General features: G+C 37.4%; 1 protein-coding gene across 5 annotated transcripts in view; it reads right to left on the reverse strand.

Annotated features, from left to right (window-relative positions):
• The window catches only part of pms1 (PMS1 homolog 1, mismatch repair system component), a 42,315-nt gene that overhangs the window by 12,114 nt on the left and 12,890 nt on the right, over positions 1–17,311 (reverse strand). For 4 of the 5 annotated variants that reach the window (XM_051711065.1, XM_051711063.1, XM_051711066.1 and 1 more), the window contains 4 exons: positions 7,786–7,818; positions 7,412–7,534; positions 6,631–6,780; positions 5,519–6,312 (listed from right to left, as the gene is read on the reverse strand). In XM_051711065.1, the coding sequence (XP_051567025.1) occupies positions 5,519–6,312; positions 6,631–6,780; positions 7,412–7,534; positions 7,786–7,818 (1,100 nt within the window). The remainder of the gene's footprint in view (positions 1–5,518; positions 6,313–6,630; positions 6,781–7,411; positions 7,535–7,785; positions 7,819–17,311) is intronic. The other variant, XM_051711064.1, reaches the window with a different exon arrangement.

The following is a 17,311-nucleotide window of genomic DNA, read 5'->3' on the forward strand; positions in this document are numbered from 1 at the left end:
GTAGTTGATCAACACTATCTACACTACCAGTCAAAAGTTTGGACACACTTGACTAGATTTAAGTTTCTCAAGATCTTAAAAACCTTTTTAAGGCTTAGGCTTGAATGCATAACATTTGTTTTATAAACAAAAAAAAATGTTTCTATGAATTTTTATATAAAACTAAAATGGTTTTAAATGGATGAGTTGGACTGGAAAAGCAGTCAACAAGTGCCTAGCATACATGGGAGCTCCTTCAATGCTATTTACACATACTAGGTGGCACTCATGAAGTTGGTTGAGAGAATGCAGAATGCTCCCACAGTGTGCAGAGCAGTAATCTAAACAAAGGGTGTGTGTACTATAAAGAAGCTAAAATATAAGATAGTTGTATTTGGTTTAAAAAAATTTGGTCACTGGATGATTCCCATATTCCATTTTTGTTATATTGTTTGATCACTCAAACAAGGTTGTCCAAGATTTTAAAAATGAGAAAAATTGGGGGGGCCTGGGTAGCTCAGTGGTAAAAGATGCTGGCTACCACCCCTGGACTTCGCTAGCTCGCTAGTTCGAATCCCAGGGTGTGCTGAGTGACTCCAGCCAGGTCTCCTAAGCAACCAAATTGGCCCGGTTGCTAGGGAGGGTAGAGTCACATGGGGTAACCTCCTCGTGGTCGCTATAATGTGGCTTGTTCTCAGTGGGGTGCGTGGTGAGTTGAGCGTGGATTCCGCGGTGGATGGCGTGAAGCCTCCACACACGCTATGTCTCCGTGGCAACGCGCTCAACAAGCTACGTGATAAGATGCGCAGGTTAACGGTCTCGGACGCGGAGGCAGCTGAGATTCGTCCTCCGCCACCCGGATTGAGGCGACTCACTACGCGACCACAAGGACATAAAAGCGCATTGGAAATTGGGCATTCCAAATTGGGTGGAAAAAAAAAAGAAAAAAAAGAGAGAGAGAAATTTCAAAATGTAGATTAAAGTAGTTTTTCCATCCAAAAATGTACATTCTTTATCATTTACTCACCCTCAGGCCACCCCATATGTGAATGTTTTTTTCTTGTGCAGAACACAAATGAAGATTTTTAGAAGAATATTTTAGCTCTGTTGTTCTTCACTATGCAAGTGAATGGTGGCCAGAATTCTGTAAGTCCAAATATCACATTAAGGCATCATAAAAGTAATCCAGATGACTCCAGTGGTTTAATCAATGTTTTCTGGAGCAATGCAATTGGTTTTGGGTGAAAAAAACTAAAATATAACTCCTTTTTATTGCACATCTTGCCATTGAAGTCTCTAGGCATGACCTTGATTTCATGCTCGATTACACTTCCTAATGCTTGACACATTTTTGGTCTGTTCTCACCCAAAACCAATTGAATTGCTTCAGACGACACTGATTAAACCACTGGAGTCATCTGGATTTCTTTTATGATGCCTTAATGTGATATTTGGACCTACAGAGTTCTGGCCACAATTCACTTACACTGTATGGACCTACAGAGCCGAGATATTCTAAAAATCTTTGTTTGTGTTCAGCAGAAGATAGTCATACACATCTTGGATGTCATGAGGGTGAGTAAATAATGAAAGAATTTTCATTTTTGGGTATCCCTTTAAAACACATGTACCAAGTTCAAAGAAAGTAATATTTGAGTCCATGTTGATTACATTCTTGAAAAATAATTATAGCATTTTCTAGTAAATCATTTAAGGGCATAAAAAATGTCAAGTGGTGCAAGCATAAAGTATAAGGTATTAAAATACTTTCCTAGACAACCTTTTACAAATATTATGATTTTTTGAATATCAAGAAGTTTTCTAAGGGATACTCATTTGACCAGAACATCATTTTCAAAGAAAATGTCAAAATATTTTGTTTACACACAAAAAAACTTCACACACATTCATGAGGGTTTTAATTGGTCCTCTATGTTTTATGGTTTTCTTTCATGGCAACAAAATGCTACCTGCATGTTGGTTACACCACCTGACTTTGATTTGGTGCACAAAAGTTTTTCAAATATATTCATTATTTAAAATTAACAAAATGCTTAACTACTTATTTTTTAAGAAATAATAATAATAAAGAATTATTCCAGACTACTTATGACAACATTAATTTTTTTCAAAAATGTTACTTTCTCCAGATGGTTACACCCCTTAGACATTTTTTACTTTAAGCCCTATAGGCTTAAAGCCCTATAGATCAAATTACTTTGATCTTAGAAACTGAAAACATGCTCATTATATTAGAGGTTTACTCAAGTAATTATTTTGCGTGAATTGGATTTTTCAAATGTATTTTTTAATTACTTAACAGATCCGAACCAAAAATGAGTGGCACGCCATTGACCCTTATTCTAAAATGTGGTAAATAGCAATAATTATGAGAAAGGTGTATCCAAACGTTTGACAAATATTGTGTACAAAAAAAAAAAAAAAAAAAAAAAGGCATAGCTGGTTTGGCAAAACTAAATACATGATTAGCTTGACTTAATAACAAACAAGTAGCATTAAAGATTTAAACTCAATCTGTAAGTAACCCTTACACGAACATCCAGCACTAATTACTTTGCAGGCTGAGTACGAACGAGGTTCAGCAAAGAGGTCAGAAGTTGTGACTAATTAAATATCCTCAATTCACACATGAAACCTTGATTCAATTTGCTCTTGTGATTCTAAGTGGGCTGCTGTAAATCACAGTGTAGAAAATGTGCAGAAACAGGCGAGATAAAAAACATCTGCTACCTGTGACCAGATGGGGGCCATAGAGCAGGAGGGAAGGGGAGAGGGCCTGTAAAAATCATGCGGTCCTGACCCTTCACTGGAAGTTTCTCGATGGGCTTGCCAATTAACAGCTGTGCCATTGCATGGAGCTTGCTACTGTACAATGGACCGGGCACTATTTCAAATGCACTGTATGGTTCCTGAGCATATAGCTTGGGTGCAAGAGAAAGATGCAATTCAACATGCTGATGAAACAACAGCAATCAAGAGGCAGGCATGAAATGTGCTGAAAGCAAGAGCTAAGCAATAAGAGGCCAATGGGGGAGATAAATGATTTCATAATGGAGCAGAAGGTTGAAGCCAGAGGGTATTCCCTGCCATGTTCACTGAAATGGGTTCTAGACCTGAGGGCTTTGGGACTTTAGTTTGTAGTTTGAACAGTAAGAATGTATAAAAGGAATTTGTGGGTGACATTTAAAGGAATAGTTTACCCAAAAATGAAAATTCTGTACTAATTTACACACCCTCATGTTGTTACAAACCCAGGTGACTTTCTTTTTTATGCTGAACACAAAATATATTTTAATGAACATTTCAGTCCATTGGCAAACTAAGCAAGTTGCCAGGGGGCCCCTACACTGTCAAACACATTATAAGTAGTGTTACGAACGTACCGATGGGGACCCCCAAACAAACATTTTGCTTAGGGCCACCAAAAGGCTAGGACTGGCACTGAAAAGCACTATGAGAGAAGCTCATTCACAGTGGCTTGTGTGTTTACACAAAACTTGCATTATTCAGCAATAAAAACAATAACAACATAAGGTGATGGCATCAAATCTCAGGTAGGTTGTCAGAGCTATGACCTGCAGCTTCAAAACGTAACATTAATTGAGCAAGCCATAATATCTCCAGCCATAACCGTGATACAAGCAGTATAGAAACAACACACGGAAAATTAAGATGCTGTACTCTTAGCTACTGCTCTCCCCTCCTGATATGGACCTCAGTGAATACTTTGTGAATGCATGATGAAAGCCATTCAGGGAGCTCTGTTTGCATTCTAAGCCTGGAATTCATACGCACATAAACTGTGCAATAAGAAAGCAATGTTCCCTCGGTGTGGGCACTTTGGATGTTAACCAAGTTCATATAGAGTCTCTGGATCTATGCCAGCTACTTTACTGCAGCATCAGACCACTGCAACCAAAATATAACAAGCGTGGTTCTGGGGTGTACAGGAGGGGTTCTGCTCAACCTGCACAACTCAAGAACTCCCTCCCCCCAAAAAATCCATGACAACAAGTCCTTTTGCTCAGCGTGCCCATATGTGATGGACCCACGTTACATGGATTTATGTAAATATGGTATTAGAAGTGTGTGCTACTATATGGGTACTGGAAAAAAGGACAAAATACTGGCAAAGTACTTGATAAGGCCTATTTCATGTTCAAGACAGCAGTAATGCAAAACAGGATTCAAACAGATGTCTTTTTCCATACATCACATATGTGCCAGTAAGCACTTTCCATTCATTTAATTATGCTGACAAGGCATGCTGTAATTGAGACAATTTATTTGGGAGGGAGCGAAATTAAAGGGCGAATTCACTAAACCATTGTGGCTCTTTTACATGAAGCATTTAAGCGCAAAAAACTGCACCTGATGACTGCGCCAAAATGTAAACAGGCATGCACACAACACTAGCGCACATTAGATGTTAAGCTGATGTTAAGTCTGTAATAAAAGTGTTAAAATGTATCGCTCTTCAAATGATGAGTTATAGTAAAAGTGTTTCGATATAATAACAGCAGTGTGCAAGTAATATTGTGAAAAATACTTTTTTGTTTTTACAAAGTCAATAATCAGTTGTTGTAGTCGTGATTTGTGTGAAAGTGAATAAAACACACAGCTGTTGTAGCGCCTCTAGAGTTCTAGTGTTCATTTCACCAGGAAACTGCGATGAAACGTAGAATTCGGAACATAAAAGTTAGTTTGCACAAATTTAGTTATAGTAACGTTAAAATTTTCCTTTTTGGGTGAACTATTCCTTTAAGAACACCGATAAAGTTGCAATGCGAAATAAGGGTAATAGACGACTGCCGATCAGTTTTTGCTTAAACCGTTTATGAACTAAGATTTTGTATGTAAATGCACTCATTGTCATTCTTTCAGCGCAAACATGCCTCCTTTTTATGTAAATAAGGTTTAGTATAGACTGTGCTTTATTAAAAAAAACTCGGTGGTATTTGCCCAGTGCAAATGACGTCACAATATTACCGTCCGCAGAAAGCAGCCGCTAAACAGAATTTTATTTCAAAGAAACGTTTGTGTACATTTTCTTTTGATCATGGCAGCAGTAATTCCTCAAACGATTATCAAACGACAGAGAGAGAGAAAAGCCTTATATACTGACATATATAAAGAATGAAAAAGTATGTTCAACAAAAAAATTTTTTAAAAGATTACACAAGTTCGAGTATTCTTAGAGCTCATAAACAACCAATAAATTTGTCAGATATGGACTTCATCTGGTCGAGAATGAACCAGATTGTTTGCATCAGAGGCTGCAGGGCACTGAAAGGCATGGCATTCTTTGGAAAACAGAATACCTCTTTTACAATGGAAAACAGGAATATAATAAGCAACAATTCTTCCATTGGGTAGCAACACGAACAAGCCAGGCCAAGATTTTCCAATCCATATTTTATACATGCCACTGGCAGGTCTATTTATCTCTTTCTACACAGAGAAAGTGAATCACAACAACTGGAAACTGCGTCTTCGAGGGTGAAATCTGGAAACTTACTTTTTTCGCTCTTCCTCCCCGAGGCTTTCCCATCTCTCTCTCACCGCAGCTGTGACATCCTGCAGACTGGCTCTTGGGCTCTCCTGGAGTATGAGCGATCTTGTGTCCTTCTCAAATAGCGAAAAGGCAGACGAAGGCTGACGCACAGAGCGGTTGCTGATCAGGTCGTAGGCTGTCAGCTTAGCCATTTTCTCCATTATCACATTGGAAGGCCTCTTGGTTGGGCTGGCCCCCTTACTTGTAGGCCCACTTGCAGTTGTTCCACTTTCTTGATTTGTTAGTGGGACATGGAGTTTTACAGGTTCTAGACACTCACCTGTGGTTTGATTTGAGAAGGCCCTACCCATGCTCCATCTCTCAGCAGAAATTTCACTCTCTTGACCATGGTCACTGTTAGAGGGCTTTGGGGAGTTACAGTTAAGAACAGCAGGAGAGTTCATTACAACATCATCAGCAGATAATGAGAAATGACTACTGTCAAAATCACTTGAGCTTCTGTTGATTACCCAATCCTCTGAAGATGAGGAGGAGCTGGTGTTTGCAGTGTTGCTCAAAGATAGCTCGCTGTCTTGTTTATTTGCAATTGTGGAAGAATGTTCGAGCAGTTCTGGTGGGTCCATCAAACTAATATCTTTGGTAGGTGTAGGTATAACTACACTAGACTCGCCCTTATCAGTGCAATCCATTTGTTGAATTTGGACAGCTTTGGAGGAATTTTGAGGATTATCATCACCAACGGAGTAAGACCCATACAAGGAGATCAACAAAGTCTCAACTGCCAAGAGCACTCCTTCCTGGTAAAAAAATGTGTTAAAAAATTGTTAAAATGTCAGTTCAAAATCAAGTGAGAATTGGATTTGGTTTTCCTAAAGCACAGCTGGACTCGTCTGTCTGAAATTCTCAATGCCAATGTCAGAGTGTGTTGCAACACAAGTATTTCCCAACTTTTAGTCACTTTACAGATTGTCACTTTCACAAACCATTGTGTTTTCCTTTCATTACATTTTTGAAAATTCCCTGAAATCAATGGAATTGCAGCGTTCCCTGATGCAGCGCGTGTAGGCGCCCTTATTTGAATAACTGTAGGTAGGGAAATCTGAACTGAATTGTACCTTATTCTGTAGCATCACTTCTGTTTTGTCTGGCGTCAAGTTAACATCCACAGTCGAGGCAGGTATGGTGATGTTCATCATTAAATGGGGATACCGGCGGTTTACAGATTCATTATTAGAATGAGCACTTGTGTAGTATTGCTTGACAAGCTGCAAGGAAAACATGCAATCAAAAGAAGATTGTGAGTATACAAGTCTACTTCTAGCCTGTTTACATGTCTCAATTCTCAAATTACAAATTTGTGCACTTTAAACTTTTTTAAGTTGCTTTGAAAGTCACTAAAAAAAAAGCCTCTGCTAAGAACAAAAATAAAAATGTCAGTCATCTGTGATGAATGTTCAAGCTTTGGGTCAATGCAACAGCAGGGCTCCAGAAGTAAAAGCTCATTCATTTTTGCTTTAGAGAAATTGATTTTTAACAATAATATATACCTTTCAAATGAGAACATAAGGGTGTTTCAAATCAAAGTTTGTACTGTTGTTATTCATCTCAGACCTGGTTGGTTGGTTCATGGATTAAAACTTTACCTTTATTGAAGATTTTTTTTCAAATTCCTATTGAGAAAATGAATGGGAAAATGCTTCCAGAACTAAGGCCACTAAATAAATCTGCTCCATACAAATGCTTTACAGCTAGAATGTCATTAAACAAATTAGAAACATTATATTTAACATTAATACAAAAATTGCAACATTGCAAATATATGCACACACAAAGAATAATACACGCAAACAGTTAATACGTTTAAATACATTTATATTGGTATGACAGTTCCTTTACCTTAAGTATTTCTTTGTGATGTACAGGCCGACTATTTACAAAAATGAATGTTTTATCAGGTGAAGAGGAGCTTGTCATATTAAAATCTGAGTCCGGTTTAGGAAGGAACCCGCCGATGACAATCTGTGCAAAAATAAATGGTTTCTCAAAATCACTTCAATCCATAAACACTGTACATACAAAACCAAGAGTTAAACATGAATATTATTCCCAGGTTAGAAAAAGGGTTTCAACATATTCGTATTGTGCATTTTTTATCAAGAATATCTTGCCAAAATCTAATTTTTATTAAGTATTCATCCATGTCAAATATGGTTTCGTTTATTAAAAGGATACTTCACCCAAAAATGAAAATTCTGTCATCATTCCTTTACCTCATGTGGTTCCAAACTTGTTCGACTTTCTTTCTTTTGTGGAACACAAAAAGAGCAGAATGTTAGCATCAGTCACTGTTCACTTTTGATGCATCTCTTTCCATTCAACAAAAGTGAATGCTAAATGAGGTTGTCAGTCCCTAACATCCCCTTTTATGTTCCATGGACAAAACTCACATGGGTTTGGAACAACATGAGGGTGAGTAAATAATGACAGAACTTTGAATTGGGGTGAACTATCCCTTTAAATTATTATTTCATTTCCCCTGCTACATCCCATACTCATTAATTTTCAGAGCGCATTAAGGCTTCCATGAACTTTTTCCAAGACAAACTAAACGACAAACTATTGCCCTTTAGTCTGCTTTTCAGTAACCAATTAAGATTTCTCTGTGCTATCAGAATCCATTTGTCATCTAACTATGGACTGGCCAAGCTGCTAAAATCTGCAATGAAAACAGTTTCTGTTAGTTAAATGCAGCAGCGGCAAAGTGGCAGAATGAGAAACGGGAATTAACAAGCACAGCAGTTGGCTGGCAAGAGGACATTTTAATTGGAGTCTCTGACAAACTTTATAATCAGGGGTATTGTGATTTTCACAGTAACCACTTATGTTCTCTATACACTGCCACATTTGTCAATTACGGTGGCATAGGTGACCCAGTCCTTTCCTGTTTCAAGCACTGAATGGGGGTAACTATCCCCAGCTCTTCCATTTTCAAATGATCTCGGCCACAGTGCAAAAACAGTCAACTGCTAAAGTCTGAAACCAGTGTTCCATAACGCTATTGATCTACTCAGAAAAACTGTAACCCTTACAGCATTTAGAGAAAACTCAAAAAGGGCACTTGTTATTACAATTGTATATAAAACATATGGCAAAAAAGGGATAATTTTATGATTAAAGGATGATAGAAAGCTTATTTCCTAACATAATATTAAGCCTAATAAGCCTAGTAAATCTAAGTACAAATAAATAATAAAAGAATATATTACACTGGTGCTAAAAAGTTTGGAATAATGTACAGATTTTGCTGTTTCGGAAGGAAATTGGTACTTTAATTCACCAAAGGGGCATTCAACTGATCACAAAGTATAGTCAGGACATTACTGATGTAACAGCACTATCACTATTTGAAAAAAGTCATTTTTGAATAAATCTAGACAGGCCCCATTTCCAGCAGCCATCACTCCAACACCTTATCCTTGAGTAATCAAGCTAAACTGCTAATTTGGTACTAGAAAATCACTTGCCATTATATCAAACACAGTTGAAAGCTATTTGGTACATTCAAAGAAGCTTAACATTGTCTTTGTGGTTGTTTTTGAGTTGCCACAGTATGCAATAGACTGGCATGTCTTAAGGTCAATATTGGGTCAAAAATGGCAAAAAAGAAACCGCTTTTTTAAAAACTCATCAGTCAATCATTGTTTACAATGTGTGAAGCTGCCCAAAGAAGATTTCATACAAAGGTGTACACTAAAGTCTTCAAAGACAAAGGACAACTGGCTCTATCAAGGACAGAAAGACATGTGGAAGGCCCAGATACAACTAAATAAGAGGATAAGTACATCAGAGTCTCTTGTTTGAGAAATAGACGCCTCACATGTCATCAGCTGACAGCTTCATTGAATTCTACCTGCTCAACACCAGTTTCATGTACAACAGTAAAGAGAAGACTCAGGGGTGCAGGCCTTATGGGAAGAATTGCAAAGAAAAAGCCACTTTTGAAACAGAAAAACAAAAAGAAAAGGTTAGAGTGGGCAAAGAAACACAGACATTGGCTAACAGATCATTCGAAAAGAGTGTTATGGATCTTAACCCCATTGAGCTTTTGTGGGATCAGCTAGACTGTAAGGTGCGTGAGAACTGCCCGTCAAGACAGCCACATCTATGACAAGTGTTACAGGAAGCGTGGGGTGAAATGTCACCTGAGTATTTGGACAAACTGTCAGCTAGAATGCCAAGGATCTGCAAAGCTGTCATTGCTGCACGTGGAGGATTTTTTGATGAGAACAATTTGAAGTAGTTTACGAAGTTGTTTTCATACTGTAATAGTAATTTTTCACGTTATTAATGTCCTGACTATACATTGTGATCAGCTGAATGCCACTTTGGTGAACAAAAGTACCAATTTCTTTCCATAAGAGCAAAATCTGTACATTATTCCAAACTTTTGGCTGCCAGTGTATGTAATAACTATATTTTTACATTTTAGTCATTTTACTTTAGTGTTGATTTCACTGTGTGTTTTTTGCATAAATAATTGTTGGATAATACTAATGGCCTTTCATGTACTTACTATGTGGCGAATTCTCAGGGCCAGCAAAGCCTTCTAAATAAATATTTTTTCATACTTTATTTTTCATTCAGCTTTTTGCTCATGTATTTTTAATCACTTTCCACTCCTAATTCATCTACAAACGAATAGCAAAAAACGAAAAGTTTATCCAGTCAGAATGTATTCCTTGATGCTTACAAGCGAAGTGTGACGGCTGTTTCACAAATCACATGTCGAAGCAGCACGTGAGTCTGATCTCCACCCCGTTAGGCCTTCAGAATTTCTACAGAATCCCTCAACAGTGCAGCGAATAGGCATCTAAAGTCAGACTGTCAGATTAATTGGCCAATCAGATTGATTTATTTGTTCTTGAAAGGTTGTGTTTAGGATATGGCCTAGTCAAGGCCTTCTAGTTGGCCTTAATTTATGCAATCACGTTTTAAGTGATGTACGTAATTTGAAAGCAAAGAGCGCGAGATCTAGCGAGAGTCGCTGTCATCACTGCCACCATCGCCATTGAGAAAGAGATCCTTATGGATTTAAAAACCCGAGATGTAAACAGGAAAGGAGGGCTGATTTTCACTTCCAAGCAAATTGGTAAGTGCTTTTTGCATTGTTATAGCAACATTAGGAGATTTCTAATTGTAAATTAGGCTGCTTTAGCATGCAGTGTCGGTTCAAGTTATGAAAAGTAACCGCCTACCCTCATGAAAAAAAATTTATTGCAAGCAACATTTAAATTGCAAATATTATTAGATAGCGTTTTCCTGGTATTATAAGCCTCCTTGGTTTTGACTTTTGTGTGTGTACGTGTTTTAAAAATGTTTAATTGGTATTATTAGTTGACTGCAACGTAATGTATGATGTCCATAGGCATAGGGTGCCTTATTCATTGTGAAACAGTGTTTTCTTAATGGCATGAATCGCACTGAAGGCCTAGACTTAAAATGCACGGGCCACCACTGGTACTTACAGTCTAATTCTCATGGTGCAGGTGTAGGACAATTTGCATGCCAAACTTTAATACTCAGGCTAGGAGTTTAGAAAAGGTATGATGAGCAATAGGAATAAGAGGTGCTTCCCTTATAATGATAATTTTCATTTATTTTAAGAAGTGACGTTCTAAATGAAGGCAGATGTTAAGCTTAACAAATCATATCTACTGTCCCCATTCTCATAATGTAGAAAGAGCCAGGGGACTGTGTAAGTCAAATGGCAAAATCTGTCAGGTCTGCATGACATCGGGGGGTGGGGTGAAGGGTTTGCAATGGTCTTGGCATCATTATTAACCTGATGATAAGTGTGCAGCTAATGACTGATTACTCCAACAGACCCTCCTCTCAAGGCCATAAATTAACTCCTGGTAAAACTCACTGATTCCTAGAATGCTAAGATGACTAATAACTAATAATGGCATGGTGAGCAAAGATGCATTCTCATCTGACACATGGCTTTACAGAACATTGGCAAGACTCAGCCAAATCCATCCTTGAGTGTCGCTGTATATGCAATGTGTTCTGCTATACGTTCAGCAGGAGAGGAGCGAGCTGCCAAGATCTGACAGAGCCAAATTCTGAAGCGTGCCTACAGAGAATTATTCCTACACAAATGCAAAATGCAAGAAGGGACTCTATACAAACCGCACGTCTCTACTTAAAGAGTATTTTGTAAGAGGACACTTAACATGAATAAATCACTCTTAAATGAGCCAGCAAATTTAGACAATGCTAGCGTTGTGCATTCTCCATCAGCTTCACATATCAAAGTAGGACACCATGTGTGCACCAACAATAGCATCCTCTCCAACAGGGCAGTGATGAGATCAGGCCAAATGCCTGAATTAGAATCACCATGTCATGCATGTACTGTATGACCTATACAGTTCCTGATAACGGGGGAGGTAATTATAGAACAAGAGGCAGATTCTGTGATAGGAGAGCATTTGCTGAAAGAAGGGGAGATAAGTGTGTGTGTTATTGCTGACGAAAGTGGAGAAGGTCAATTGCTGCATTTGAAGGTAGCTTTCTAAAGCACACAAAAAGACCAGAAAAAAGAAAGTGGGTTGGATCCTTTCTGTAAATTTAAAAAGATGAATATGCTTGTGTTGTAATTTAAAGCAGTATTTCTAATGGGTATTCCAGACTTATATGTTCTGCTTAAGCTCATACACTTAACAATATTAATTTGTAACTTTATTATTTACACAATGGCAATCAAATTAACAGGATGCTTAACCTGATGTAAATAAAGTCATAAAGTTAGCTTTTTGAGAGGTATTGAGAGTTAAATTAAATGTTAAATGAGAACATCAACCTTAAGTTATTTTTATATATTTTAACCATCTTTTTAAATTTTGATTAAACCAAGTAAACAAAGTAATACCACAAAACATCAGAGAATTTGTCAAATGAAAAAAAAAAATTATTTACTATTTATTTACCTAACCTCTTATGCTCTGCAGGATTTTTGGGCTGCTGCCTGAAAATTTTCACACAAAAATTTAAAAACTCTCTGTTCATACTTACAGTGGACTAATTTCATAAAACAATTTCTCATTTTACAGATAACCCCCTAAATTTTAAGAAATGACTGCAATAATTAATAAATAACAATGTATATGTTTACAATTTTATGATAAACAATTATAAAGTTTATAATTTTACAGTTTAAAAACAGTCTAATTCTAATAAAGTTTAAAAGCATGCCATTTCAGTTCTGTGTCCTCTATTTTTGAGCAAAAAGTCATTTTATTCCACTGGATGGCAACTAAAAAAAGTACTAAAAAATTTTTGTTTCCTCTATCACCTTCCATAATGTTATACTGATCTGAAATGTAGGTGGTGCTCATTTCATACATTTTAGCGCTCACCCATAGACAACACACATTTCTGAACTGCTACGAGCTTCCACAATGTTTTGTTGAATATCTTGACTTCTGTGTTGTCTAGAAGCCCAATCTATGCGTCACTGGAAAACAGAGAATCACAGCTTTACAATGATGTAGTGCTGGGCGGTATACCGGTTTATCCGTTATACTGGTTTTAATTTCCCGAATGATATGTATTTTTCAAATACTGCCATACGCATAGCTGAAACAATTGCTATATTTATTCAATGGCCAACAAAGTGTATGACATTGTTCGCCACGAAGAGAGCTATATAGAGCGTATTGAGAGGGGACCCCTATTAACTGCATACCCTTCTTACTAATGGTTATAACTTTATAACACAACAATTAATAACCCTCAACTAACTCTCTTTAACAGGGCAAATATCATGGCACACAACAATTTGTGAAACATAAACAATTTGTAACACTAATAATTGTACATTTACAAAATTATACTGCCAAACGGCATGCTGGGTACTGCTAGCTAGCCAGGAAGCATAACAGTCTGTTAACAGCTTGGAGACGCTCCATCGCTACAGTACATTAAAAAACAGAAAAGAGAGATGGAGGATGAAGAAAAAGAGACTGGAGATGCACCAGAAGAACTTGTGCTCAAAAAAGGAGCTGTGTCTGCTGTTTGGAAGTTTTAAAAAATCCGACATAGACCAACAGACTATATATTGCAAAGTTTGTCGAGCCACTGTTGTTGCTGGTGGTGGTAACACTAGCAACTTACTCCATCACCTCAGCAGAAAACATGCTGGAATACCAAGAATGCATGCGATTACGGTTGGCGAATTCAAGGCCGTCAACCAGCAGCGCCAGTGAAACAGTGAAGCCAAAGGGTCAGACTTCGCTTGAAGAGGCATTTGTTCGAGGCACTGTATATGACAGGAAAAGCAAGCGGTGGAACGACATTACAAACGCAATAACAATCCACCTATGCAAGGACATCGTCCTGCTACAGACAGTCGAGAAAGACCGGTTCAGAGCAATGATTAAAACACTGGATTCGAGGTATGTCTTACCGTATGTCTTACTACAAACCCTATAGTAATCAAAGCCTTCAGTATATGATATTACAATGTTTTTATATTCTATGTACCCCTGACAGTAAAATAAGCCACTATAAACCTATATAAAGGCCCAATCATGCAAAAATAATAATAATAATAATAATAAAAACAAAAAACACCATGATATACTGTGAAAGTGCCAGAATCTTAAAAAATACCATGATACAGATTTTAGGTCATACTACCCAGCACTACAATGATGTGGATGTAACATTTAATCTTCAGTATTTGAGAACCTATTTTGCTGATGATTTGTTTCTCATACTTTTTCTACCGAACTTCACATTTTGTTAAAAAAAAAAATTGACACAAAATTGGATTATTCACCCAAGCAAACTCACAAATAACAAGTAATTAACTCAGTTTAAAGCTAACAACCCAAGGTAAGATTTTATATAAAGTTTGAGGCTGTTTGGGGCTTACAGATCAGTGGTCAGCACAGAAAAGTGACGTTTCCATTTTATGCCTTCCCGGAATAAAGCTTCACTTTGTGATATTTTTGAAAATAATTCAAACTGTGGCATTATGGCAACAAAATAATATTCTACAGTCACCTTCCTGAGAATGAGAGCTTTCATTTGACTTGTATGACTTGCCTATTTAAGTGCTATGTGAAGGACTTTTATATTCATTTTAAAATTTCTACAACGTTACCTCTAGGTGGGGCCAATTTGTGACACAAATGTTTTCATGCCTTATTTTATGTAACTAAATGCAAAAGTGATGGGGTTCTCTAAAATTTCAGATTTTAAGCCTTCAAATGATATCACATATGACTAACTTATGCATCCAGGGACTTCAGTGTTTTAAGTGATAAAATGGCTTGCCATATAGCGCATCCCCACAGACGGCGGGTCCGCAGAGCGGGTCGGTGGGTCCACAGAGTTTATTAAAAATGTAAGTCACACGAATAAGATTTAACAACTAATAGCACATTGTTTATATACATATAATTGTTTCTGCATTATTTAATGGACTCTAAAGAAACTAACGACTGTGGTCAGTCATTAAACTTGATTCCCCAAAGAAGAGCTTTCAGCAATGCACATTCACATGAACAAGGAAAAACGACATGGATTGAACAGAATCCAACTTCACCAAAGGTAACACTAATCACCCTAATTGTGCTTACACGAAATAGCTATTTACAGTAAAACAACATCATTAATACTAAAAAGAGCTAAAATCTCTATGAATTTTAACTGATAACAACTAATTAAATGCTCACTTAAGTTATTTTTGATCAAACATGCATGCTTAAATTATTCAAGCGCAAGGGCTTATTTGTATTCCCCACAACCTCAGTTCTGTACTTGAGCGCTTTAGTTATTAGTACTTAAAATCTTAATCTTGTCATTTCTTTAGCCAAAGGAGCTCACAATTATTCATTTACTTTATGTATCAATCTAAATTCACCTTATAATTGATATTTTGTGTTGTGTACATTAATGAAAATGAAGTAAAGCAAAAAAAAAAAAATGTAGAAATATTTACATTTCTGAGTAGATGCAATTTATTTTGAAATGTTATTGTTTTTTAAACCTATGTCATTTTTTCAGTGTTGCTAATACTTTTTTTTTTATCCCCTTTTCTCCTGAATTTGGCATGGCAATTCCCACTACTTACTAGGTCCTCGTGGTGGTGCGGTTACTCACCTCAATCCGAGTGGCGGAGGACAAGTCTCAGTTGCCTCCGCTTCTGAGACCGTCAATCCGCGCATCTTATCACGTGGCTCGTTGTGCATGACCCCGCGGAGACTCACAGCACGTGGAGGCTCATGCTATTCTCTGTGATCCACACACAACGTAACACGCCCTCCATTGAGAGCGAGAACCACTAATCGCGACCACGAGGAGGTTACCCCATGTAACTCTACCCTCCCTAGCAACCGAGCCAATTTGGTTGCTTAAAAGACCTGGCCGGAGTCACTCAGCACACCCTGGATTTGAACTCACGACTCCAGGGGTGGTAGTCAGCGTCAACACTTGCTGAGCTACCCAGGCCCTAGTGTTGCTAATACTTAATGATGTTTGTGCTGTTGTTTTCCCACCAAAAATGACCTTCCGGGAGGATTATGTCATTGAGGAACTGGCTTTTGTTAGAAGGATATTGAAGGACATAGGAAAAAACGTATTACAAATGACCAATTAAAACATTGTTTGCAAGAAAACATGTTTTGAAACATTTTGATAACACAAAACAAAAATTAAACACCTGGAATATTTAAAACAAAAATACCAGTTTTTCATTTTAGAAGTTAGTGCATTGCACATCCGCTAAAACTAAAGAAGAATGTTTAAGAAATTATTAAACATTCACTCCTAGTTGCGCTTAATTGTGATATTGTGATAAAACCTACTCATATGATTCAAAAATTGTGAGTTTAATATTTTACCCTAAATATTAAGAAACATACGATGGAGTTGAGAAACTGTACTGCACAGTAGGAATGATAAATTATGAGATTCAAGATTTGTAAAGCAGTATTAGCATAGAGAAGCAAATCAGGCAGTAAGCATGTTACACCTGCTGTAAACAAGGCAAAACATATGCAGCCCAGATGCTCCATTACAAATGCCTCAGCAAACATTAAAGGGATAGTTCACCAAAAAGGCTATTCTATCATCATTTACTCACCCTTATGTTGTTCCAAAACTGTATGACTATGAACACAAAAGGACATGCTTGGCAGAATGTTACTTTCTTCTGCAGAAAGTGTTCCACAGAAGAAATTAAAGTAATGCTGATTTGGAAAAACATGACGGTGAGTAAATTATAGTTTTAGGTGAACTATCCCTTTAAATCACTTATGTGTGTCTTTGTAAATGTGAGAGAGAAATGTCACCATCCTGGGCTGAAGCCCAGCTCTGCAGGCCCTTCAGCTTTTACCAATGCAGAATAGTAAATGTATATGTCACATATCTTATTGCTTGAGCACATGTTTGAAGCAGTGTATTATATTGGTGTCAGAGGAGTGTGATTGTGGTCTCTGGCCAACACAGGCAGATTATGTCCCTCGGAGGCCCTTTCACCGAGTGCACTGCAGTCCATGCAGGCACCTTTAATTCATTGCTGCATTTGTCGCAAAGTTTGCAGCATTTGGCCAATGCTGAAAATTGTAACGTGATCCTTCACTGACCACTGTGAGTGAAATGGCACATGCAACAGCACATGGCAAATGATCATTTCAAAGGTGCATGTACCTTTTGAGTATGGTGTGTCATGTAATTCTACAACCTACATAATGTTTACAAAAAAAACACTCTTTAGCTCTCAAA

This window comes from Myxocyprinus asiaticus, chromosome 11, assembly GCF_019703515.2.
Source record: "Myxocyprinus asiaticus isolate MX2 ecotype Aquarium Trade chromosome 11, UBuf_Myxa_2, whole genome shotgun sequence".
Taxonomy (NCBI): domain Eukaryota; kingdom Metazoa; phylum Chordata; class Actinopteri; order Cypriniformes; family Catostomidae; genus Myxocyprinus; species Myxocyprinus asiaticus.